This window comes from Phocoena sinus, chromosome 20 (genome assembly GCF_008692025.1).
Source record: "Phocoena sinus isolate mPhoSin1 chromosome 20, mPhoSin1.pri, whole genome shotgun sequence".
Taxonomy (NCBI): domain Eukaryota; kingdom Metazoa; phylum Chordata; class Mammalia; order Artiodactyla; family Phocoenidae; genus Phocoena; species Phocoena sinus.
In genome coordinates, this window is record NC_045782.1 from 1,652,805 (window position 1) to 1,678,445 (window position 25,641).

General features: G+C 42.9%; 1 protein-coding gene and 1 long non-coding RNA gene across 4 annotated transcripts in view; one reads left to right on the plus strand and one right to left on the minus strand.

The window, feature by feature from the left end:
- LOC116745041 (multidrug and toxin extrusion protein 2-like) overlaps window positions 1-15,455 on the plus strand; it is a 50,497-nt gene extending 35,042 nt beyond the window's left edge. The window contains exons 12-16 of the mRNA XM_032615338.1: window positions 1,698-1,767; window positions 2,482-2,614; window positions 12,507-12,601; window positions 13,624-13,678; window positions 14,873-15,455. Of these exons, the coding sequence (XP_032471229.1) occupies window positions 1,698-1,767; window positions 2,482-2,614; window positions 12,507-12,601; window positions 13,624-13,678; window positions 14,873-14,970 (451 nt within the window). The 3' untranslated portion in view covers window positions 14,971-15,455. The remainder of the gene's footprint in view (window positions 1-1,697; window positions 1,768-2,481; window positions 2,615-12,506; window positions 12,602-13,623; window positions 13,679-14,872) is intronic.
- Window positions 1-25,641, minus strand: part of LOC116745043 — an 85,707-nt gene that overhangs the window by 26,989 nt on the left and 33,077 nt on the right. The window lies entirely within an intron of this gene.

Genomic DNA, 25,641 nt, shown 5'->3' on the forward strand with positions numbered 1-25,641 from the left:
GCTTCTTCTAGCTGTGGCAAGTGGGGGCTACTCTTCGTTGTGGTGCATGGGCTTTGCATTGTGGTGGCTTCTCTTGTTGTGGAGCATGGGCTCTAGGCACGCGGGCTTCAGTAGTTGTGGCACGTGGGCTCAGTAGTTGTGGCACACGGGCTTAGTTGCTCCGTGGCATGTGCGGGCTTCCTGGACCAGGGCTGGAACCCGTGTCCCCTGCACTGGCAGGTGGACTCCCAACCACTGCACCACCAGGGAAGCCCCTTTCAGATACTCTTTTTGTCCTTGGCCGTGCTGAGGTGCAGGTGAATCTTTTATTCTGCCTGGCACTTTGTAGGCTTTCAGTCTCAAGCAGTGGATTTTTCTTTAGCTCTAGGAAATTGAGATAAATGATAGTATTTATGGATTAATTTGACATGTGTCTTCTCTGTGGTTTCCTGTGTTTTGGGATATTTCCTCAGATTTACCATTAAAATTTAGTCTCTAGCCATGTCCCTTTCCTTGTCCAGTCTTTAAGTGGAATGTGGTATTTTAGTGTTCATATTTTTCATTTCCAGTTACTTTTCCCAACTGCTTTTTACTTAAATGCCTACTGTTATGAATATTTCTAAGAACAGGAATTATAATTTTTAAGCTTCTCTCTTTGCGTTCTTTCTGTTTCCTTTTGCGTCAGCTCTTCTGCCTGGTCATTTTGGTCTTTTTTTTGCGCTGTTGATTTTCTTCAGTGTTTGGTGCATGTTGGTCTAATGTTTATACTTGTGAAGGAAGGACCACGTTGTCACTTTGACTAGTAGAGACAGTGCAGGGTTAGCCGACGCTGCAGTCCCGGGTCTGCTCCGCGGAGGAGGTCGCTGCTCTGGTGAGAGGGTTGCCTGCGGGCTCTGCCCGAGTTGGTGGCACCTGCTGGCTAACCGTCTTCCCCACAGGCTGAGGGGAGGGAGGCCAGAGCTCTGGGGGGAGCACCGCCGTCTGTTGTGTTTTGCATCCACACTGGCTCCGTGGTGTAGGCCTACGGTCACCGCCACTCTGCTGAGTCATTCTCCAGGGCCCCCAAGCCCCTTGCAAGGCCCCTGAGCCTCACGTGAGGCCCTCGCCAGACAGACCTTCCGGCACAGCCACCAGAGCTCAGGGCATCCCTGAGGAGGCAGATGTTTTCTCTGCCTTGAACACTGGCCTCCAGCTGCATTTCTGAGGAAGACTCCCAGCCACAGGGGAAGATTACCCTTCACAGGCTGAAACCTGCTTTTTCTTCCCAACCCTAACTTTTTTTTTGAATTTACAGCAGGTTCTTATTAGTTATCTATTTTATACATATTAGTGTATATATGTCAATCCCAGTCTCCCAATTTATCACAGCAACCCCCCACCACCACTTTCCCCCCTTGGTGTCCATACGTTTGTTCTCTACATCTGTGTCTATTTCTGCCCTGCAAACCAATTCATCTGTAACCAACCCTCACATTTTTATACTCATCGACAGAACTTTAAGAATTATGCTCTGTTGGGGCAGCCTAGCCCACGTCCCTTTCGACCTAAATTCTAACTGGTGACGTTGAAGTTAGTGAGGTTTTGTCGTGTCCTCGTTTTATCACACAGGAAAGTAGTGTGTGGACTGAGTTGACTGGTTGGTACAGCCAGCAGGTGATTCGTGCCACACTTAACTGTGAGTTTTGGGTCACTGATGCTTTTTCTCCTTTCTCCAACAGAGATATCGTGTCCCTTGTGAGCCAAGTGATGCCCATCTTTGCTCCCTTTCATCTGTTTGATGCACTTGCGGTGAGTATTTGCAGTGATTTTACCTCTGTGTACTATATGCAGCACGATTTTGTGTGTCTATATTTTTTTTTTTTTTTTGCGGTACGCAGGCCTCTCACTGTTGTGGCCTCTCCTGCTGTGGAGCACAGGCTGTGGACGTGCAGGCTCAGCGGCCGTGGCTCACGGGCCCAGCCGCTCCGCGGCATGTGGGATCTTCCTGGACCGGGGCACAAACCCGCGTCCCCTGCATCGGCGGACTCTCAACCACTGCACCACCAGGGAAGCCCATGAACTATTTTTAAATAGAGATTTAAATGCTGTTACTTGGTAGGTTTCTGAATGAAAGCTGCTGTAGTTATTCTTAACGTTAACTTTTTAAAAAATTATTTATTTGGTTGTGTGGGGTCTTAGTTGCAGCTCACAGGCTCCTTAGTTGTGGCATAAGAACTCTTAGTTGCAGCATGCATGTGGGATCTAGTTCCATGACCAGGGATCGAACCCAGGCCCCCTGCATTGGGAGCGCAGAGTCGTATCCACTGTGCCACCAGGGAAGTCCCTTAACATAACTTTAGAAGGCAAATGTTCTCCTTTATCTCTTACGTAAGGTGCGGTCCCTGTCTTGATATAGGGTATGTGACTGTATTCAGAGCTGTGAAATACCAGCTTGTGTTCTGACCTGATGTGATGATGACACCTAAATGACCGCAACACTGGTTTTGGTTTTCCTCTCTTTAGGGCACCTCTGGTGGAGTCCTGAGAGGTGCAGGAGAACAAAAGATGGGTGCTTTCCTGAATGCCATTGGTTATTATGTTTTTGGTTTTCCCCTTGGAGCATCTCTGATGTTTGCTGCTAATCACGGGATAATAGGTATGTGTCTGATTCCTCGGTGACTTACGTTACATCTCACTTGTCCTGTTGGGATAAACTGCTTGAGATACAAACCAGTTGTCTGGAAAGTGACCCTGTGGAATAGGAAAAATGATTTTCTCCCTTTGGTATATGAAAACAATTTGTGTATTCGGTATACAAAAACACTGGAAATGTTGACTTGAAAAAAATAAACATGACCCTGCCCTCAGGATGAGAGCAAGATTAAGTAATTACACAATTTTTCTATTTGGGTTAAGTACTGTGAAAGCTGTGATCTCCTATGATGGCTTGGAACAGCTCCCTGAGGTCGTAATGCATTAGCTTAGTCCTGAGACGTGACTGGAATCACCTAGACGAGGTGACCACAGTTTGCTGAAAAACGATTCTTCCTCTGTTGAATGGTCTTGACACCCTTGTTGAAAATCAGTGGACCAGAGACGTGTGGGTTTATTTCTGGACTCTGTTCTGCTTCATTGGTCTCTATGTCCAGCTCATGCCAGTACCGCACCGTTTGGATTACTGTAGCTGTGCGGTAAGTTTTTGTTTTTTATTTTTTTATTTTATTTTATTTTATTTTATTTTATTTTATTTTATTTTTTTTTTTTTTTGGCGGTACGCGGGCCTCTCACTGTTGTGGCCTCTCCCGTTGCGGAGCACAGGCTCCAGACGCGCAGGCTCAGCGGCCATGGCTCACGGGCCCAGCCGCTCCGCGGCATGTGGGATCTTCCCGGACGGGGGCACGAACCCGCGTCCCCTGCATCGGCAGGCGGACTCTCAACCACTGCGCCACCAGGAAGGCCCGGTTTTTGTTTTTTAAATTTAATTTTATTTATTTTTTTTATACAGTAGGTTCTTATTAGTTATCTATTTTATACAAGTTTTTAAAAATTTTTATTGAAGTACAGTTGATTTACAATGTTGTGTTCATTTCTGCTGTACAGCAGTGACTCAGTTATACACATATAGACATTTTTTCATATTCTTTTCCATTATGGTTTATCCCAGGATACTGAACACAGTTCCCTGTGCTCTACAGTAGGGCCTTTTTTATCCATCCTATATATAATAGTTTGCATCTGCTAATCCTGGACTCCCAGTCCATCCCTGCCCTGCATGCCGGGAACCATGAGTCTGTTTCTGTTTCTTGATATGTTCATTTTGTTCCTTTGTGTATTTTAGATTCCTGTGCAGTAAGTTTTGAAATTAGAAAGTGAAGTATTCCAAGTTTGTTCTTTTCCAGTTTTTTTGTTTTGCCCATCTAGGGCCCCTTCCAGTTCTGTATGACTATGAGGGTTAGCTTTTCCATTTTTGTAAAAATTTTTTAGCGGGACTGCACTAAACCAGTTAGACTGCTTTGGAGAGAATACTGCCATCTTAAAAATATCAAGTCTTCCAATCCATGAGTACAGAACGTCTTTCCATTTATTTGGGTCTTTAATTTCTTGCATCAGTGTTTTGTAGTTTTCATTGTACAAGTCTTTGACCTCCTTGGTCAAATTTATTCCTAGATATTTGATTCTCTTGGATGCTACTGTAAATGGAATTATTTTCTTAATTTCTTTTTCAGATTGTTCTTTGCTGGTGTATTGAAACACGGCTGATTTTTGTGTGTTGATCTTATAAGAATTCATTGATTAGCACTAGCATTTTTGTGTGTTATGAATTCTTTAGAATTTTCTGTATACAGGGTCACATCATATATAAATAGTTTTACTCCTTTTCCAATTGTAATGCCTTTTTAGTTCTTTTTCTTGCCTTATTCTACAATAGGGTTTTAACATTTTTCTATATTCTCCTGCAGTACTTTTATTATTTATTTTTTTAAATTAGTTTTTATTGGAGTATAGTTGATTTACAATGTCGTGTTGGTTTCAGGTGCACAGCAAAGTGAATCAGTTATACATATACATATGTCCACTACTCCCATATATGTCATTACAGAGCAGTTTTATTTTTAATTAAAAAATAATGTAAAGCTATAGTTTACAGGATGTAAGATCATTTTCATGAAGGGCTTTTGCAGAAATACGCTGTTTATGTAAATTATGCTGCTCAAATTTATGACATCAGATGCGATCTCCTGTTAGCTCCGTTTTACACTTGGAGAAACTAAAGTCTGAACAGGTGAAGTAATGTGTCCCACAGACAGTAGGTGACGAGACAGGATTTGAACCCAGATGCCCCCAGAGCCTTTCTTTTACTGTGATGCATGTCTGAGGGTTATGATTTCCGCATTCATCCTGAAGATTCACTGAGCACCTGTATGTGTTGACCCTGGGTGGTGCTGGAATCTGGGGAATGTAAAGATAAACAGGCTGGATCCCCGTTTGTTGTGAGCTCACCCCAGGCTCTTGGGTTTTATTCCTCTTTGTCCTTTGGCACCCTTTCCATATTGCACTCTTGGGATGTAGGCCTTGCCCGAGGTTCCTCTTGCTGACCTGTCCCCACTCTCCTCCCTGGAAGGCCCAGGGCTCTCAGCTGTCATCTTGGGGCCTGACTTGGAGCCTGAGCTCCTGGCTGCCCGGGTGTTCCTTGTCGGTCACACCATCGCCTCTGGTTTCTGGCCCCTTCCTGGTTCAGTCCCCTGGTCAAGAGCCTGGCCCCAGTCACGCTACCAAGTCTCACCAGCTCCGACTCTGTAATCTCTCTCTTCTTGTAGAAAGTGGGGTTTATCACACTTTCAGGGGAGAGGAGTTGAGAGTGTGTGATGGCTGTGCATTTATCTGAGCGTTCATCATCTCCAGCAAACTCTGCACCCACTCAGGTGCTCTTTGTTACGCTAATTAAGGGGGGGGGTCCCACTCAGCATCTGGTTTCCTGTTGTTGGGGGTCAGTGAGGGGACGTATTTGAGGCAGATTCTGTTTTCCAGACACCTTGTTTTTTCCTCAGGGAAATTCTTCCCTCCTGGGTTTCATCTCAAGATAGGACCAGCAGACCTCTGTCTGCAGAGAATAAATGCACTGTTGCCAAAAGACTCGGGAGCCAACTCTGAATTCCACCTGCCTGGTGGTCTACGGCCTGGAGGCCATCTGTGTTCTTATAAAATGGGTGCTCCTCTGACACCCTCAGCTTTTAAAAAAAAAAAAAAATTATTTGGTTGCGCCGTGTCTTCTTGGCGGCATGCGGGCCGTTTAGTTGCGGCATGTGGGATCTGGTTCCCCGACCAGGGATTGAACCCGGGCCCCCTACATTGGGAGCATGGAGTCTTAATCCCTGGACCACCAGGGAAGTCCCACCCTCAGCTTTTATGTTCAAATACTGGACGAACATTTTGGAAATGTCAGCCTCTGCTCAGTATAGTTTTTTATCATTTTCCTTGTAAAGCTTTTGCTAATTTCTTGTTAAGGTTATCCCCATTCTATCCTTTTGTGGCCACTGTAGACAAGGCCTTCCCTTCCATCCTGTAATCTAAGTGGTGGTTGTTGGTATATCCGAGGGCTGTTAATTACTGTCTGTGAATTTTGTAGCTTGTTAAAATTCTGAATTCCTCTTATTTGAGTAGTATTCAGTTGGTTCTCACGGGTTTTCCAGGTATACAATCATATCGTGTACAAATAGCTTTATATTCTCCTTATCAGATGTTACACCACTGATTTCTTTTTCCTGCCTAAAGCCTCTAGTAGAACAATAAATTGTCATGGTATTCGTGGAAATGCTTGTCTTGTTCAGGACCTCAGAGATTGTGCTTCTGATGTTTCTCTACTAAATAGCATGCTGGATTGGGGGCTGACATACATAAATACACACAATGTAAACACACATACATCAACAAACGTGTGCATGTCTTCTTAAATCACGTTCAGGAAGTATCCATGGAGTCTGCTTTACTGAAAGTTCCCAACAAAAATGGTTGAGAGTTTTGTCAAATGTAATTGCATGTCATGTGAATAGAAACAGTTCTACTCCTTCCTTTCTAGTGTTTTTGCCTTTTTCTTGTTCCGGCAAGAACTGCTACAATAGGATTTTAACGTTTTTTTCTATATTCTCCTCTAGTACTTTTTTTTTTAACATCTTTATTAGAGTATAATTGCTTTACAATGATGTGTCAGTTTCTGCTTTATAACAAAGTGAATCAGTCATACATATACATATGTCCCCATATGTCTTCCCTCTTGCGTCTCCCTCCCTCCCACCCTCTCTATCCCACTCCTCTAGGTGGTCACAAAGCACTGAGCTGATCTCCCTGTGCTATGCAGCTGCTTCCCACTAGCTATCTATTTTACGTTTGGTAGTGTATATATGTCCATGCCATTCTCTCACTTTGTCCCAGCTTACCCTTCCCCCTCCCCATATCCTCAAGTCCATTCTCTAGTAGGTCTGCATTTTTATTCCCGTCTTGACTCTAGGTTCTTCTGACCATTTTCTTTTTTTTAGATTACATATATATGCGTTATCATACAGTATTTGTTTTTCTCTTTCTGACTTACTTCACTCTGTATGACAGTCTCTAGGTCCATCCACCTCACTACAAATAACTCAGTTTCGTTCCTTTCTATGGCTGAGTAATATTCCATTGTATATATGTGCCACATCTTCTTCATCCATTCATCTGTCGATGGACACTTAGGTTGCTTCCATGTCCTGGCTACTGTAAATAGAGCTGCAATGAACATTTTGGTACATGACTCTTTTTTGAATTATGGTCTTCTCAGGGTATATGCTCAGTAGTGGGATTGCTGGGTCGTAGTTGCTCCGTGGCATGTGGGATCTTCCTGGACCAGGGCTTGAACTCGTGTCCCCTGCATTGGCAGGTGGATTCTTTAACCATTGTGCCACCAGGGAAGTCCTAAATTTTTATTTCTTAATTTAAAGTTTTTTACCTGAGGTATAGCTGACGTATAATATTATATGTTACAGGTGTACAATACAGGGACTCACAGTTTTTAAAGGTTATCCTCCATTTACAGTTATTATAAAATATCTGCTATATTGCCTGTGTTGTACAATATATCCTTGTGGCTTATTTTATACATAATAGTTTGTACCTCTTAATCGTCTACCTCTATCTTGCCCCTCCCTGCTTCTCTCTCCCCACTGGTACACTAGTTTGTTCTCTGTATCTGTGAGTCTGCTTCTCTTTTGTTATATTCACTAGTTCGTTGTATTTTTTTTAGATTCCACATATAAGTGAGATCATACAGTATTTGTCTTTCTCTGACTTATTTCACTTAGCATAATGCCCTTCAAGTCTATCCATGTTCCTGCAGATGGAAAAATTTCATTTTTTATGGCTCATCTCCAGTGGAATACTTATCTACCATAATCTTCTTTATCCATTCATCTGTTGATAAACAGGTGCTTCCATATCTTGGCAATTGTAAATAATGCTGCTGTGAACATTGGGGTGCATGTACCTTATTGAAATAATGTTTTTGGTTTTTTTGAATATATACCCAGGAGTGGAATTGCTGGATCATAGGATAGTTCTATTTTTAGTTTTCTGAGGAACCTCCATATTGTTCTCCATAGTGGCTGCACCGACTTACATGCCCACCAACAGTGCACGAGGGTTCCCTTTTCTCCACATCCTTGCCAACACTTGTTATTTGTCTTCTTTTTGATGATGGCCATTCTGACAGGTGTGAGATGATATCGTTGTGGTTTTGATTTCTTTTCACTGATGATTAGTGATATTGAGAATATTTTCCTGTGCCTATTGGCCACCTGCATGTCCTCTTTGGAATAATTTCTATTCAGTTCTGCCCATTTTTTTAATTGGGTTTTCTTTTTTGATGTTGAGTTGTATGAGCTATTTATATACATTGGATGCTAACCCTGTATTGATCATATATCATTTACAAACACTTTCTCCCATTCAGTAGGTTTTCTTCACTTTTTGTTGATGTGCAAAAGATTTTCCTTTGCTGTGCAAAAGATTTTACGTTTTATCAGGCATCATTTGTTTATTTTTGCTTTTATTTCCTTTGTTTTAGGAGATGGATCAAAAAAAATTGCTAGGATTTATGTCAAACAGTGTTCTGCCTACGTTTTCCTCTAGGAGTTTCATGATATCTGGTTTTACATTTAGGTCTTTAATCCATTTTGAGTTTATTTTTGTATATGATGTTAGAGAATGTTCTAATTTCATCATTTTACATGTAGCTGTCCAGTTCTCCCAGCACAATTTATTGAAGAGACTGTCTCTTCTCTGTTGTATATTCTTGCCTCTTTGTCATAAATTAATTGACAGTGTGTGGGTTTACTTCTGGGCTCTGTGTTCTCTTCCATTGATCTATGTGTCTGTTTTTGTGCTAGTACGGTACTGTTTGGATTACTGTAGCTTTCTAGTATAGTTTGAAGTCAGGGAATGTGATTCCTCCAGCTCTGTTCTTCTTTCTCAAGATTGTTTTGGCTATTCTTTTGTGTTTTTCCATGCATATTTTAAAGTTACTGGTTCTAGTTCTGGGAAAAATACCATTGGTATTTTGACAGGGATTGCATTGAACCTATAGATTGTGTTGGGTAAGATGGTCATTTAACAATATTAATTATTCCAATCCAAGAACACAGTATATCTTTCCATCTATTTGTGTTGTCTTCAATTTCTTTCATCAGTGTCTTATAGTTTTCCGAGTACAGGTCTTTTACCTGTAGGTTTATCCCTAGATATTTTCTTCTTTTTGGTGCAATGGTAAATGGGATTGTTGCCTTAATTTCTCTTGCTGTACTTCGTTGTTAGTATACAGAAGTGCAATACAATTGTTAGTATAAAGAAACAATCCCATTAATACTTTTAATTAAAAATTAAGTTTTTAGTGCCTGTTGAGATGATCCTATAAATTTTCTCTTTAGATTTCTTACAGTGATAAATGATATTATTTGATTTCTTCATGTTGAACAATCCTGATTATTATGTGCTACTCTTTTAGTGAGCTGCTGGATTCCACTAATATTGTATTTAAGAATTTTGAAATGGTAGTTATAAGACTGGTCAGTAGTTTCACTTCTTTGTGTAATCTTTGTAAAGTTATGACATTGACAGTATTAATATACACTTACTACATAAGGAAAATTTAAAATGTTCCCTTTTTGTATTCCCTGGAACAATTTACGTAGTGTAGGAATATTATTATTATAATGGTTTGGTTAAATTCTATGAAACTGTCATGTCAGGCATTTTGGAGGAGTTTGTTACAGCGTTCACAATTTCTTCTCTGAACTCAGTTTGCTTAGACTTTATCTCTTTGGAGGGGGGTCAACTTTGGCAAATTATACATATTTTCAGAAATCTATCCATTTTATCAAGATTCTAACTGTATAGAATTGTGCAGAACAATCTGTCATGTGCTTTTGGGGTAAGTTGTTGTATGTGCGTTCTGCATCTATATCCACATCTGCAATTTCTGTGGATTTCCTTAGTAACGATGAGCTGTGTTTTCTGCAGAAAGTAGTCTGATTCGAGGACTGACCCAATGCTGTAGCATGTATTCAAGTAGCTCCTTTTGTTCTGTGTCAACCAGTACATTTTTACCGTGTAAACAATTTTGAATCTGTCTCCATTGCTCTGTGAAATTTTAATCCCGCAGCTGTCCTGAGAGCCTTCTGTGTCCACACAAACAGAGGTGCTTAGTTTCTTATCCTGACTTTTTGGAAATGTTGTCACGTGATGGCTTAATGAGTAACTGTCCGCAATGTCATGTCTCTCTTGATGGCCAGTTCAGGCTGGGAGCCTGTGGGGTGTTTGATCAGTGTCAAGCAGGATTTCGCCCTTCTCTGTTTGGGACACAGAACTGCCAAGTATTTATTACGGTCTCATCCCTACCAAGCACCGTCGTCGACACCAGGGAAATACCGTTTAACCAAAGAGCCAGAGCCTCTGCCTTATGAGCTGCTGGGGTTTCACAATTCAGCTTTCCTTTAAAAAAGCAAAAAACCTAAAAACCTCTCCTCTACTAGACACTGAGCTCTTTAGAATAGGAACACGTCATATCTCGCTTTTTGTCCATAAAAGTGCTTCTCGCTATTGGACTTACTTAGCAGGTGCTCAGCTTTGTTAAATAACACTTTTAAACTGTTAATTATACATTAACAGCATGGAAATATTGTGAAAATACATAAAAATATAACGATGAAAATTAAAATTACCTCTAGTTCACTCCTCAAATATAAAACCTGAGGTATTTCAATGTATTTTATTCCAGCCTTGTAAAATTATTTTTCTCCCAGTATTTTTTCTGTTATTCGCAGAAGTGGGGTTATACTGAGTATGTAATTTCCCCCGATCCCATGTTAAAGACATGGTTTTTAGTAATTCTCTAGTATTTCCTTGTATTTCCTTGTATCGTTTATTTGATGCTTCCCTAATAGTGGACATTTAAATTGCTCTCCTTTATCTTTTAAGTATTGCTGATTTACAATGTTGTGTTAATTTCTGCTGTAGAGCAAAGTGACTCAGCTATATGCATATATATACATTCTTTTTTATGTTCTTTTCCATTATGGTTTATTCTAGGATATTGAATATAGTTCCCTGTGCTATACAGTGGGACCTTGCTGTTTATCCATTCTATGTGTAGTACTTTACATCTACTAGCCCCAAACTCCCAATCCATCCCTCCCCCGCCCGCCCCCCCCACCTTGGCAACCACAAGTCTGTTCTCTGTGTCCATGAGTCTGTTTGTTTCATGGATGAGTTCATTTGTGTCATATTTTAGATTCCACTTGTAAGTGATATTGTATTTGTCTTTCTCTTTCTGACTGACTTCACTTAGTATGATCATCTCTAGGTCCATCCATGTAGCTGCAAATGGCATTACTTCATTCTTTCTTATGGCTGAGGAGTATTCCACTGTGTGTACGTACCACGTCTTTATCCGTTCCTCTGCTGATGGACATTTAGGTTGTTTCCATGTCTTGGCTGTCGTGAATAGTGCTGCTGTGAACATTGGGGTGCGTGTGTCTTTTTGAATTATAGTTTTGTCTGGGTATATGCCCAGGAGTGGGATTGCTGGATCACGTAGCAACTCTGTTTTTAGTTTTCTGAGGACTCTCCTTACTGTTTTCCATAGTGGCTGCACCAACTTACATTCCCACCAACAGCGTAGGAGGGTTCCCTTTTCCCGCACCCTCACCAGCATTTATTTGTAGACGTTTTAATGATGGCCGTTCTGACCAGTGTGAGGTGGTAGCTCATTGTAGTTTTGATCAGCAATTCTCTAATAATTAGCGATGCTGTAAGTTGCTCCTCTTTTAACTAACATTGTGACGAGCATCCCGGGTGTATGAATTAACGACATTCCCGAGTCTCTCCTTAGGATGGGTTCCTAGGAATGGAATCAGTCCATCAAAGGGTGTAAACTGTCCGTCCATCTGCTTCTCAACTCGAGAGGTTATTCCAGTGAAATGGCCGGGAGTCCACGGGAGGCCCAGCCTCAGTGAGCCCTTGCCAACGTGGGGCCCCAGACATGTGAACAGGTTAGCAGACTAATTCCCAGTTTATGCTGGGTTCCAACTCAAGCCTAGACAGCCGGCTTTGTAGTGCAGTTATTCATATGTGAATGGGTATTTTATATCCACTTTGTTACGCAGTGATATTTAAGTGATTTAAATAGCTTCCTCTCACAAGGAGACAGGCATTGTTTATAATGTTTCTCAGTCATCTCTTGTACGCAGCAGTTGGAGAGAGGGTTCTCAGAGTGGGCTTCTAGAAACATCAGGTCTCCCAGGTACATGCACACACCCATCTAAAGCCTTCCAGCGGGTTCCCACTGGAGTTGGAATCAAACCTGGTCAGTGGTAAGCCTGAGTCTGATCCTGGTCCATAATTATCTAAAATTTTAGCGTAAGCTGCGGGTTACGCTATCGATACAGTAGTTACGGGAGAATGTTAATGATGCCAGGAGGGGGACTGCAGAAAATCTGAACGGGATACCTGTTTCCCACCCACAGGTCTCTGGTCCGGATCGACGGCCTGTGTCTTCTTTCAAACCCTCTTCTACTTGGTGTACACCTGGAGGATAAACTGGAACAGAGCGGCAGAGCAGGTAACAGAGGGCGGGTCCTCTTAGAGATGGGGCCCTGTGGATCCCAGGGCAGGTAAGGAATCTTTCATGGTGAAAATGGTGAGAAATCCATTGGCAGCACGACGCACTTTGTTTAGTGAAATGCATCCAACGTGAGAGTTGGGGGCAAAAGGAAATCCTGTGTCAGCACGTTTTCCTCTTAATGTGGAGTTAATTTAGTATCTACCAAGCAGGGCTCAGCCAGAAAGAAAGAGAATTAGCTAAGAAACTATTTTGCTGTTTTGGTGTTGTAGTCTTAGAAAAGCAGTAGTGTTTCCTGATCTGTTGTCTAGTTGTAGGCGTCTTCAAAAGGATCTTTTGGTCCAGGGTTTCCTAAGAAATGCAAATTGCTAAGTGCCTGTGATCAGGGAAGTTCTTGGGGCAGAACCTGTCCTGACCCTCTGGGCGTCTCTGTGTTGAAGTGTGAGCCCCGCTGACTGTGTCCGGGTTTGAGAGGAGATGGGTGGGAGGTCGGCGAGGGGAGGTGTCCTGGACAAAGCCGCGAGGAGGGGCTGAGGTGTGCAATCGGCCACAGTCTGCGTCTTGACCACCCTCGAGGATTCGCAGCCCTTCTGCCTTTCCTTACGGTGACGGTGACGTATCATGTCCTTCCTCCCTTCAGTGTGATCGCTGGAGGGAATGAAGTGTACAGGACGTTAAGTTGGACCCTAAACTTCCCCTTAGGTGATTGTACCATTTACCTTTAGACTTTGTTCCTTTTATCGGGATTTAGGAGCAGTAAAGGGCACAGTGCGAAAAACATGTTAAGTTTGCAACTATGGCAACAAGTGGCTTTTTATGCCGTGTTTGCGAGCTGATGTTGGGGTAAGAGCATGGTTTCCAGTGTGGCGTTCTACCGTCACTGGCATTTTCAGGACCAAGCAAGACCGCGCACGATGCTGTCACCTGTGGCGTAGTTCCCAAGGGAGCTTAACCACAGGTTAACAGCAGTGAACTGGCCTCACGTGATGGCAGCTGCTTTACCTCTGTGATGCTTTGTCTAGGCACAGGTTCAAGCCGGGCTGAGAGGGATGACAGAGGCCGTGCCCACCACGACAGGTAAGTTTATGGGGCCCGTTCTCCAGGGTCCTGATTCCTGGTTCTCACGCCCGGAACGCGGTGCGTGAGCTTCTGCTCCCTCGCACAGGGCAGCTCGTCTCTGCCTTTCTAACTGGGAGGCCAACTCTGTGTTCCCCTCTGGAACGTGCTTAATAACCCCACATGTAACAAAACCATTTACAACGTAGGCTCACGTCACCTTCAGGAATGCCCTTTACTCAGACTAGCACGTAAGGAAATATCTCACTGTTCTCTGCAAACAGATCTGTCCATCCTAGACAAAGAGGTAGCCGATGGGGTGATCCTACCTGACGTCATCCGACCTGAGAGCCAGACCACGCAGCTGGTGGAGAACAGCTCGTGTGGGGTGGCCACCATCGGGGAGGTCTTGACGGGGGCCCAGCTGATTTTGTATCGCGGGGCGGCTGTAGTTTTAGCTTTTGCTGTCCTGGTAGCAGGAATTTTAATAAGAGTTTTCACTGACCGTGGCTGAAACGGAATCACCCCAGCCCACAAACAACGACATGCCACACAGGAAGCATGGGAAGTGACCCTGGTCACCAGGACAGTGGTTTCGCTCTCAACTAAGTGTGGAGAGGATACCAGTGATGTGTGCTTAGTTATTCTGAGAGTTTGCACGATCTTTCTTACTGCTTACTACTGAAGATTAAGAAAAGAGTTATAATTTTAAATGAACTTTTCTCCCAACCGTTAACTCTATCATGGTTTTTAAATCTGTAAATTTGGTTTTCCCGGCTTGAAGTGTTCTTTATGCTGTCAATAGCTTTTGTCTTCCAGGAAAGCAGGTCTTCTAACATTAACCGCCGGTCATGTTGTCTTTTTGTTTCTCTGTTACGTGTTCAGTCTTGTTGGTGAGTTTGTACGAAGTGCCGTCTAGTCCAGTCCCAGGTAGTGCCGTGTAAGCTTTTTTTTTTTTTTTTTGCGGTACGCGGGCCTCTCCCGTTGCGGAGCACAGGCTCAGCAGCCATGGCTCACGGGCCCAGCCGCTCCGCGGCATGTGGGATCCTCCCGGACCGGGGCACGAACCCACGTCCCCTGCATCGGCAGGCGGACTCTCAACCACTGCGCCACCAGGGAAGCCCCCGTGTAAGCTTTTATAAAATAAACACTTTAAAATGTGAGCTCGTACTATTTCTACCTATATGATAACTTGTAGCTTATTCTCTCCTGCAGCTCAGCCCCCAGATGCCAGCAGGTGTGGCTGTACCTCTCGATGGAGAGTTTCAGAGCCTTTTATAGGAAACTGGACCAACCCAGATAGGAAATCCTAAAAGGAATGACTGCCATTGGGCTTCCCCAACACAAAGCCCACTCGATGACCTGGAGAGCAGTGTTCCCCTGGGCCATCTCCCCTGCTGCCCTGGGGAGGCAAGTGGGCAGAGCTGGTACAGACCAGTCAGAGGAGACAGCGGCTGCAAGGTTCAGGGAGAGCACCAAATACTGTCACCATGCTACAAAATAGGGTGCTGTGGGATGAAACATCCAGGAAAGTTTTGAGGTGAAATTCATATATATAAAATTAACCTTTTAAAGTGTATAATTCAGTAGCATTTTTTGGTTTTTTTTTAATTATTATGCCATCTGGGTGTGAAGTGTCTGTCTGTCATTTTAGTTTGCAGTTCTAATGCACACCAATGACATCATCACTGCATAGGTCTACTGGCCATCTGTGTATCTTTTTTGGAGAATGTGCCCATGTGTACATTGAGTTGTTTGTTGCAAGAGTCTGTAATACACTCTGGATGCTGGGTCCTTATCAGATGGGTGGCTTGCAGTATTCTCCACCCCCAATTCTGTAGCCCATCTTTTCACTTTCTCAATAGTGTCTGCTCTATGAACAAAAAGTTTTTAATTTTGATGAAGCCCGATTTATCTATCTTTTCTGTTGCTTTCATTTTTGTTGTCATATCTAAAAATCCACTGCCACACTGTCAGAAAAAAAATTAAGACTCTTTCCAGTGTGACTTGTTAAGGAGCTTGGAGGTCATCACCTGTCCTCAAAAAACAGAGCAGCACGAGTCATTTCTGTTCTGCCACCGAACGGGGGCGCTTTTCACGCCAACAACCGATTCTCCAAATCCTCCAACCCCAGCAGGATGTGCAGTGATTCCATTCAACTGTGACACTAACCGTGTGTCAGACCCCATGGGTTAAGGGCTCAGTCCCATGAGACTGCCACCCACACTTCTGACTGACTGTCTATAAACTGGGGTTCTTGTGACCCTCTCCTTGTTCAGTAGTTTGCTAGAACAGCTTACAGGGACTCAGGAAAACACTTCCCATGGGATTACTTGTTTGTTATAAAGGATACAACTCAGGAAGAGCCACGTGGAAGAGATGCACAGGGTCAAGTACAGGGGTGATGGCGCTCAGGTGGTCTTTCTGATGACCAGCCGCCCTCCTGAAGCTACGCAGGTGCCCCCCGCCATGAGTCACGTCATGAGCATCAAACCCTAAGCCTGAAACTTCTCTACAAAATAGTCCGTTTGTAAAATGGGCACACGATCTGCACTGACATTTCTCCAGAGATGATGTACAAATTGCCAATAAACACATGAAAAGATGCTTAACATCTTGGCCATTAGACAAATACAAAGGAAAACCCCAGGGAGATACCACTCCACATGCGCTAAGTGGCTGTCATAAACACAGATACAAGCACCGGCGTAGATGCGGAGAATCTGCAACCCTCATACATGACCGGGAGGAATGTCAGACGGTGCTGCCACTGTGGAACACAATTACACAGTTCCAGAAAAAGAGAAACACGGAGTTACCGCCTGACTCAGCAGCTGTACGCCTGGGTCTATACCCAAAGACCTGAAGACACGTCCACACAGCAACTTCTACAGGAATGTTCCTAGCAGCATTATTCAAGACGGCCAAAAACTGTTTAATGAGATGATAAGATTCAAAATGCCCAGTTTTTCAGTACAAAATTACTGTGCATGCAAAGAATCAAGAATGTATGGCCACTTACCAGGAAGAAAAGATTAGCAGACACTATCCCCGAATGAATAGGCCCAGACGGAGACCAGAAGTAAAGGAACTAGGAGCACGAGCTCAACAAAGAGAGGAAGTACAGGAACCAGACAGAAATCCTGGAGCTGAATAATACGAAACCTGACACGAACATGTCACTGCAGGGGTTCTGCGGCAGATTGGGGCAGGCAGAAGAAAGCTGGGGGATTTGAAGGAAGGACTGATCTGACACCAACTGGGTGTTCACAACTCAGCTCAAGTCTGCCACTGACTGACTGGAGCCGACATCAGGTCCCACAAGTTAAAGAACCGCGTCTCCCAAAAGACTGCCCTTCAGATGCCAGCCGCGGGTGGGGTCCCCAGGCCAGCCACAAATAGCCAATAAGCACAAGAAAAGATGCTCCACATCATTAGCCGTTTAGGAAATGCGCATGAAAACCACAATGAGATCGCACCTCACACCTATCACGATGCCTATAATCACACAGTAAAAGAATCTTAAGTGTTGGTGAGGGTGTGGAGAAATCTGGAGCCCTTGTGCATTGCTGGTAAGAATGTAAAGTGGTGCAAGCTACTGTGAAAAATAGTTTGGCGGTTCCTCAAAAACTTAGAGCTACGGTACGATCCAGCAATTCCACCACTAGGTTACACCCAAAGGAATTAAAAGCAGGGACTCAAACAGATGCTTGTACGCCAGTGTTCGTCACAGCATCACTCACGATAGGTGATGGAAACAACCCAAGTGTCCATCACAGATGTATGGATTTCTGTGTATACAAAGGAATATGATTGAGCTATAAAAAGAGTGAAATTCTGACCCATGCTACCACAGGGCTGAATCTCGAGAACATTATGCTAAGTGACATAAGCCAGACGCAAGAGGACAAGAACTGTAGGAGTCCCCTTACATGAGGTACCTGGCTAGGGAGATTCATAGAGACAGGGACTGGGGGGTGGGGTGGGGGGGAGTTATTATTTGATGGGCACAGGGTTTCTCTTTGGGATGATGAAAAGGACCTGGAAATGGACAGTGGTGACAGCTGAACAACAGCGTGAATGTACTTAATGCCAGTGAAATCTACATGAAAATGACGACTTTTATGCTATATAGTAGCACAACAGAAAGGCTGAAAGGCAGAAAAATTAATGCTAATATATCAATATGTACTGCTGTTCTTGGACAAAGGAACAGAAGAAGTATTCAAACAAGTAATAGCATGAAGTCTGACACTTTAATGGGTACTCTGTACCTAAAAAACGAACAAAAAGCAATACTAAGAGCCTGATGACAATTCTGTTCTCGGATGACAAGTAATGTCTAGATCTTTAGGAAGAAGGAGCAAATCACCTACAAAGCAGGAAAAAAAATCAGGTGGCTTCACAATTTCTTCTACATAGCTGCATTAATTTCTGGCGGACACTACAGCAATGTCTATAAAGTTCTGAAGCAAGAAAAATGTGACCCAGGACCATCTGTCCCTCAGATGCTCAATAAAGCCAACAAACACATAAATATCCTCAAGCATGTAACACCTCAGCAGATATAGCACCCCTGGCTATTAAAAAAAAAAAAAAACAACTGCTTGCAATCAAAGTAATTCAGGAATTGGACTCTGGTAGAAGGACCGGCAATATGGAAATAAGGAAGTAAGGCTTAAGAACAATGTGACTTGTGATCACAGAACAGAAGGTAAATGTAAAGATAATGTTTTTTAAAAAATCAGGAGGCAGGGAATGCAGAGGTGGGATAAAGCATAAATTATGTTTTCATATCAGTAAATCCTATGGAAGGTTGAAAGGTGGGGTCTAAACAAGCTTCAACTCCCCGCCCCCCGCCCCCGGTACACGGGCCTCTCACTGCTGCGGCCTCTCCCACTGCGGAGCACAGGCTCCGAACGAACGCGCAGGCCCAGCCGCTCCGCGGCATGTGGCATCTTCCCGGACCAGGGCACGAACCCGTGTCCCCTGCACCGGCAGGCAGACTCTCAACCACTGCACCACCAGGGAAGCCCCTTCAACTTCTTTTTTTAAATAACTCTTTTTTTACACTAAGATATTTAAATTAAATACTGTCTCATTATGAAACCTCACTTGAAATTCAGCAGTTCAGTTTCACTTTAGTCTTAAATTGAATTTAAGAGTAAATTTAATTGCATTAAAAATAGTACTACAGATAATCCCATTGCTATCAGCTTATTTACTTTCTGTCCTCACGTGTATGTACGTATGAGAGAGATCTGGAATGACATCCACCAAATGTCACAAGTAATGTTATCTCTGAGAGGAGGAATCTGGAATTATTTTATTCCTCTTTGCTTTGTATAATTCCGTATTACTTAAATTTTTAAAACTTACGACTAATGTCATTTTTACAAAACAACAGTAAGTTATTTCTTTATTCTTCACAAAGAAGTGGCCCCTTCACGCACTAAGGCCATGAAATATTCAAGAACTTTTCAGGGCAGCAGAGACAAGGACCCCACCAGACACCTCTACCTCCGCTGACCCCCAGCAGGGGCTCACAGCCTGGAGAAGGTCCCTGGACACTCTGAAAGCCAGACTGTCACAGTGTGATCTCAGATTCCTTTTTTTAAAAGTGTGTATGACAGAGAGGTTCCCAAACTCTCCTGGTTAATGGCACCGTTAGTGCCTTAGCAATATGTTTTTCATGGCACCCTGTGGCCAAAAGACATACGTATTCATTAATTAGTTACGTTGATAGTCACTCACAGCCTAACAATTTAGTAGCTATTTTAAAAATAATACACATAAATGGAAAAAAATAATAGTCTTTTTTTGTCTCATTCTTAAGTGGACGCCTGCACCTGCTGGGCACTGAACAACTTCTCAGGCCCTGAGGTCAGGTTGGACGCTGCTACCCTCACTGCGTTTTTCACACTGACTTTCACACAACTTTTTATCACAGCAACTGCTGAGATAAGTTTTGCAAAGATATGACGACATCATTAAAAAAATACATGCGTTCTAATGTTAGAGCTGTGAAATGCCTTCAGGTGATAGCTTGCGTGGTGTGTAACAGGCATTAAGCCTCATTCTGTTTCCCTTGAAATTTTAAAATACTCTGAAATGTGCCTGTGGATTCACTGCTATCCCCATAGCACCTTGGCCCAGAATTTGGGAACCAAACCGTAAGTACATATAAGAAAAAAGTCTGAAAGTATACAGCACGTTAGCAGAGGATACTTCTGAGTGATGGTATTACAGATAGTTTTTACTTCTCTATACTTCCCTGTATTTACTGGGAAAAAAATTATGCATTACTTTTACAATCAGGACAAGCAAACAGTTAGGCAGCCACCAGATTCCCAAACATTAAAAATTAAAGCAATATCAAGAGTTCCGTATGATCCAGCAGTCCCACTCCTGGGCATATATCCAGAAAAAAAACCCTCTAATTTGAAAAGACACATGCACCCCAATGTTCAAAATGGCACTATTCACAATAGCCAAGACATGGAAGCAACCTAAATGTCCATCGACAGATGAATGGATAAAGAGGATGTGGTACATATATACAATGGAGTATTAGCCATAAAAAAGAATGAAATAATGCCATTTGCAGCAACATGGATGGACCTAGAGATTATCATACTAAGTGAAGTTAGAAAGAGAAAAACAAATACCATGTGACATCACTCATATGTGGAATCTAAAAAAAAAATGATACAAATGAACTTATTTACAAAACAAATAGACTCACAGACAGAAAACAAACGGTTACCAAAGGGGAAAAGGGGGCAGGGATAAATTACAAATTTGGGATTAACAGATACACACTACTATATATAAAGTAGATAAATCAACAAGGACCTACTGTATAGCACAGGAAGCTATACTCAATATATTGTAATGACCTATAATGAAAATTATCAGTTATAATGTACATATATATATATATAAAACTGAAACACTTTGCTGTACGTCTGAAACTAACACGACATTGTAGATCAACTACTCAAAACAAAGGCCATATCAGGTGTCATCAAGGATGTGAAATACTTGTAGAACCACTCTGGTTTTTAAAAAATTTTAATTTATTTAGGGCTTCCCTGGTGGCGCAGTGGTTAAGAATCCGCCTGCCAATGCAGGGGACACAGGTATGAGCCCTGGTCCAGGAAGATCCCACGTGCCTCGGAGCAACTAAGCCCGTGCACCACAGCTACTGAGCCTGCGCTCTAGAGCCCACGAGACACAACTACTGAGCCCGCACACCTAGAGCCTGTGCTCCACAAGAGGAGCCACCGCCATGAGAAGCCCACGCACCACAACGAAGAGTAGCCCCTGCTCACCACAACTAGAGAAAGACGGCGCACAGCAACAAAGACCCAACGCAGCCAAAAATAAATAATTAAAATCAATTACAGAAAAAATTTAAAAAATTAAATTTTTTTTGGCCACGCCACGTGGCATGTGACATCCTAGTTCTCCCATCAGGGACCGAACCTGCGCCCCCTGCAGGAAGCGTGGAGTCTTTACCACTGGACCACCAGGGAAGTCCCATGTACAATCGCTTTGGAAGACAGTTTGTATTATCTAGTAAAATTGAAGATAAATAAATAAAGCCTATGATTAATTCCATTACTAGGTGTACTCTAGAGAAAACTGTTCACATGTGTGTGATGGTACCTGTAGAGGAATATTCACTGCAGCACTGTTTGTAATAGCCCCAAATAGAAACCACGCAAAAGCTTATCTAAGGTAGAACAGGTAAGTGTGGTGTCTGCATTCAATGGGATCCTACACAAAAGGGAATATGAATGAATTACAGATCCATGCAGATGTGGATGAATTTCACAAACGTAAACCTAAGTTAAAGAAACAAGGAACGAAGGCATATGTAAGAATGGCTCCGTTCAGAAAAGAGGAATGAACGTGAAAAACCAAAATACAAAATAGGTTGTTTATGGAAACATTTATAGGTGACAAAACCAAGAAGATAAAAGAAAGTGTGAGGTGGGTTGGTCCAGGAAAGGGAAGGAAGTAATGGGTCATAGGACTTATTCATAAACATTCTACATATTTTCCATATCCTTTGCCCATTTTTTTCTATTAGGCTGTTGGTCATTTTTTTCTTGATTTTTAGAAGCTCTTAATGTGAGGGAAATGTCCGTATACAGGGGCTTATCCACTAATAAATATGGCTTCACCAGGGTCCTGGAATCCAACCTGCTTCAGATGAATGACTGTTCCTTTGGGTGAGGAGATAGAAGTGGAAAAGGGTGGGAGATTTCGCCTCCTCTTATGTCTCAGATATGGTTCAAGAAGCAGTAATTATATGCTGTTTTCAAAAAACAGCTAGGGGCTCCCCTGGCAGTCCAATGGCTAAGACTCTCTGCTCCCAATGCAGGGGACCTGGGTTCGATCCCTGATCAGGGAACTAGATCCCACATGCATGCCGCAACTAAAGATCCCGCACGACACAACTAAGAGCCGGCGCAGCCTAAATAAATATTTAAAACAAACACAACTAAAATGAAGAAGGAACGTTAACAATTTAAAGGTAGGTTTAAAAATTAGATCAAAGTGCAGACTAAACTCCTATATCACTCTTCCTCTTGCTTCAAATACCATTAGTGAACTAGACGTTTTGAGGAATTCCTAGCTGATGAAAAGCTGATGGAGTCAGATTGACAGCAAACTAAAGTAGGAGAAGCCAGAGCCCAGATTATAAGTACAAGGTTACTATAAACAGCAGTTTCCAACCAAACGCCAGAGGATCACCAAGCCAGGTGAAATGCAAACAACAGCAGAGGTCTCTGGGCCACCCTCAGGATAAGGGATGTAAGTTCCATCCGGAGGAGCTGGCGCGACCAGGCCCCTCTCCTTCCTCAGGATACTGAGTTGCTGGCAGCTGCCACGACTTTCTCAACAGAGCACACACTCCACCCGAGGAGCTGGCGGGCTAAGTGCCGGCACCTGGGAATGGAGCGGAGCAGCGCTCAGGGGACTGGAAATTCGCAGGAGCTGCCAGCACTTGGGCTCTGCAGCCTGCCCGGTGCAGTCACACAGGTAGGACGTGTGAGGTGCACACGCTGAAGGAGACAGACAAGAGCCCCATGATTTATGCCTGACAAGATCACCTACCCAGAAAATACAGAGAAGCTGAGAAAGTCCTGGAGCAAATCAGAGGCTTCAGAAAACCTGTAAGAGACAAGGTCAACTTTCAAACCAATAGCTTTCCTGTATGTCATCAATTACCAATGAGAACTGGGTTAAAGATCACATTCAAAATAGCAAAAACAAACACACCTACAGAAAATCTAAATACCTATTAATAAGGCCTGGCAGGAAGCAGGCAAAACGCCCGGGAAGACACGCGCATTGATGCTGGTCTCCCCTGGGCAGGAGGAGCAGCTGCCCTACCTTTCCTCGGTTCCTCCCCCGGGGCCCCCGACTCTGGAGCCAGGCCTGTGTGCTCAGTTCCCTGTCCCCAAGGTCAAAGGCAGTAGAAGCCAGCAGGCCCTCCCATCCCTCCCAGCCCGCCTTCCACCTCCTCCCTGACAGCTGCCCCATAGGCGTGCGGCTCCAGCGGCCCCTGGGGTAAATGGATCTGACGCGGTCCGCACACACCTGCTGCCGCTTCTGCTCCCTGGCTGAACCCTGACTGACACAGTACACTGCTAAGGTCAAGCCGCAAGGAAAACACTGAATTCTACCGCTCGGGCAGAAGCGTGCTCTCAGCAAACAGGTGGCTGCTGATTGGTAGAGCCAGAAATGGATTTTCGAAAAATTACTGAAAATTTTGCTGTCTCGATGAGTGTTCCAGAATTATAAATGTCAATATTCTAAACTTCATAGCCTATGTAGAATTACCTGAAATGTTAGATTCTTTTCACCCAATTTTCTTTTTTTATCTCAGTACAGTCAGTAAGTAAACAGTAAGATTTATCCAGAATTAGGTACTTGCACTCAGAATAACATTCAAAATACTGACCCCATCTTAACTCTGTGTCTTTAAACGAGTTCCTTACTTTTCTCCATTTGCTCGACCGTAAAATGTGGACAATATATTCCCTACCTCATAGAATTATAGGGACTATACATGAGACGATCATGAAAAGCTGTTTAGCAAAATGCTTACTACAAAGCAAAAATAAATGTTAGCAATTATTATTTTGGTCATTCGTTACTAAAAACGTATTTTTAAAATGGACAAATGTTTGAGGTCTGGTGTCCCTGGGGCAGAACAGGCAAAATGCACATCCATACCCCCCAGAGCTTACGTGGGTGTCTGTGAACACTAGTTTTATAGAAGAGCAAAGAGGAGATTCCCCGAGGGTGTGAGACACATCACAAGCTCCCTTCTACTCCTAGTCTGTTGAGTGTTTTATCGTAAAAAGGCGCTGAATTTTGTCAAGTGCATTTTCTGCATCAGTGAAGATGATTGTATGGTTTTTTTCCTCTTCGTTCTATTAATGCAGGTGTGTGTGTGTGTGTGTGTTTTTCTTTATCCCAGAGACCCTGAGAGCCTCTCCCTTTACTTAGTGGTTCTTAATCTGCAAGCCAACAACCTTGGAAAGGTCATTTCAAGGTTGGGTTTCCAGGCACTTCCTGAGCCTTCCAAGCTTTTTTTCTTTTTTTTTTTTTTGGTGGTACGCGGGCCTCTCACTGTTGCGGCCTCTCCCGCTGCGGAGCACAGGCTCCGGACGCGCAGGCTCAGCGGCCTTGGCTCACGGGCCCAGCCGCTCCGCAGCATGTGGGATCTTCCCGGACCGGGGCACGAACCCATGTCCCCTGCATCGGCAGGCGGACTCTCAACCACTGCACCACCAGGGAAGCCCCCTCTTTTTGGATTTTTTTAAAAAAATTTTAATTTAATTTTTTTTGGCCGCACTGTATATAGCATGTGGGATCTTAGTTCCCCAACCAGAGATCAAACCCACACCCCCTGCAATGGAAGCGTGGAGTCTTAACCTCTGGACCACCAGGGAAGTCCCTAATGTGATATATCAATTAATTTTTGTATGTTGCATTTCTGAGATAAATCTCACTTGGTAAATGGTGTATATGCTTTCAACATGCTACTGGATTTAGTTGGCTAGTATTCTGTTGAGGACTTTTGCATCAATAATCGTAAGGAATATTGGTCTCTAGTTTTCTTGTGATGTCTTTGTCTGGTTTTGATATCACGGTAATATGCTGACTTCACAGAATTAGTTAGGAAGGATGCCATCCTCTTCCATTCTTTTCAAAGACTTTGAGAACGACTGCTGTTAATTCTTCTTTAAATGTTCGGCAGAATTCACCAGTGAAACAATCTGGTCCTTTTTTTTTTTTTTCCTTTTTTTTAATGGGAGGTTTGTTTTATTACTGATTCAACCTCTTTAATTGTTGTAAGTCCTTTCAGATTTTCTATTTCTTCTTGAGTTAGTTTTGGTACTTGATCTGTTCTAGGAATTTTTCCATTTTATCTAGGCTATCAAATTCGTTGGTGTATAATTATTCATAGTATTCTTTTACAATCCTTTTTATTTCTATAAGGTCAATAGCAATGTCCCTACTTTCATATCTGATTTTATTAATTTGTGTATTTTCTTTTTTTTCATATTCAGTCTAGATAAAGGTTTGCCAATTTTCTTATCTTTTCAAAGAAACAACTTTTGGTTTTGTTGATTCTAGTTTTTCTGTTCTCTATTTGTCTATCTTGGCTCTAGCCTTTATTATTTCCTTCCTTCTGTTGGCTTTGAATTTAGTTTGCTTTTCCTTTTCTAGTTCATTGAGGTGTAAAGTTAAGCTGTTGATTTAAGATATTTTGTCTTTTTAATAAAGATATTTACAGCTATAAAGATCTCTCTGAGAACTGCTTTCATGGCTTTCATGCCGTAAGTCCTGGTGTGTTGTTTAATTTGTCTCAAACTATTTTCTAATTTCCCTTGTGTCTACTTCTTTGGACCACTGGTTGTTTAAGGCTGTGTTGTTTAATTTCCACATATTTTTGA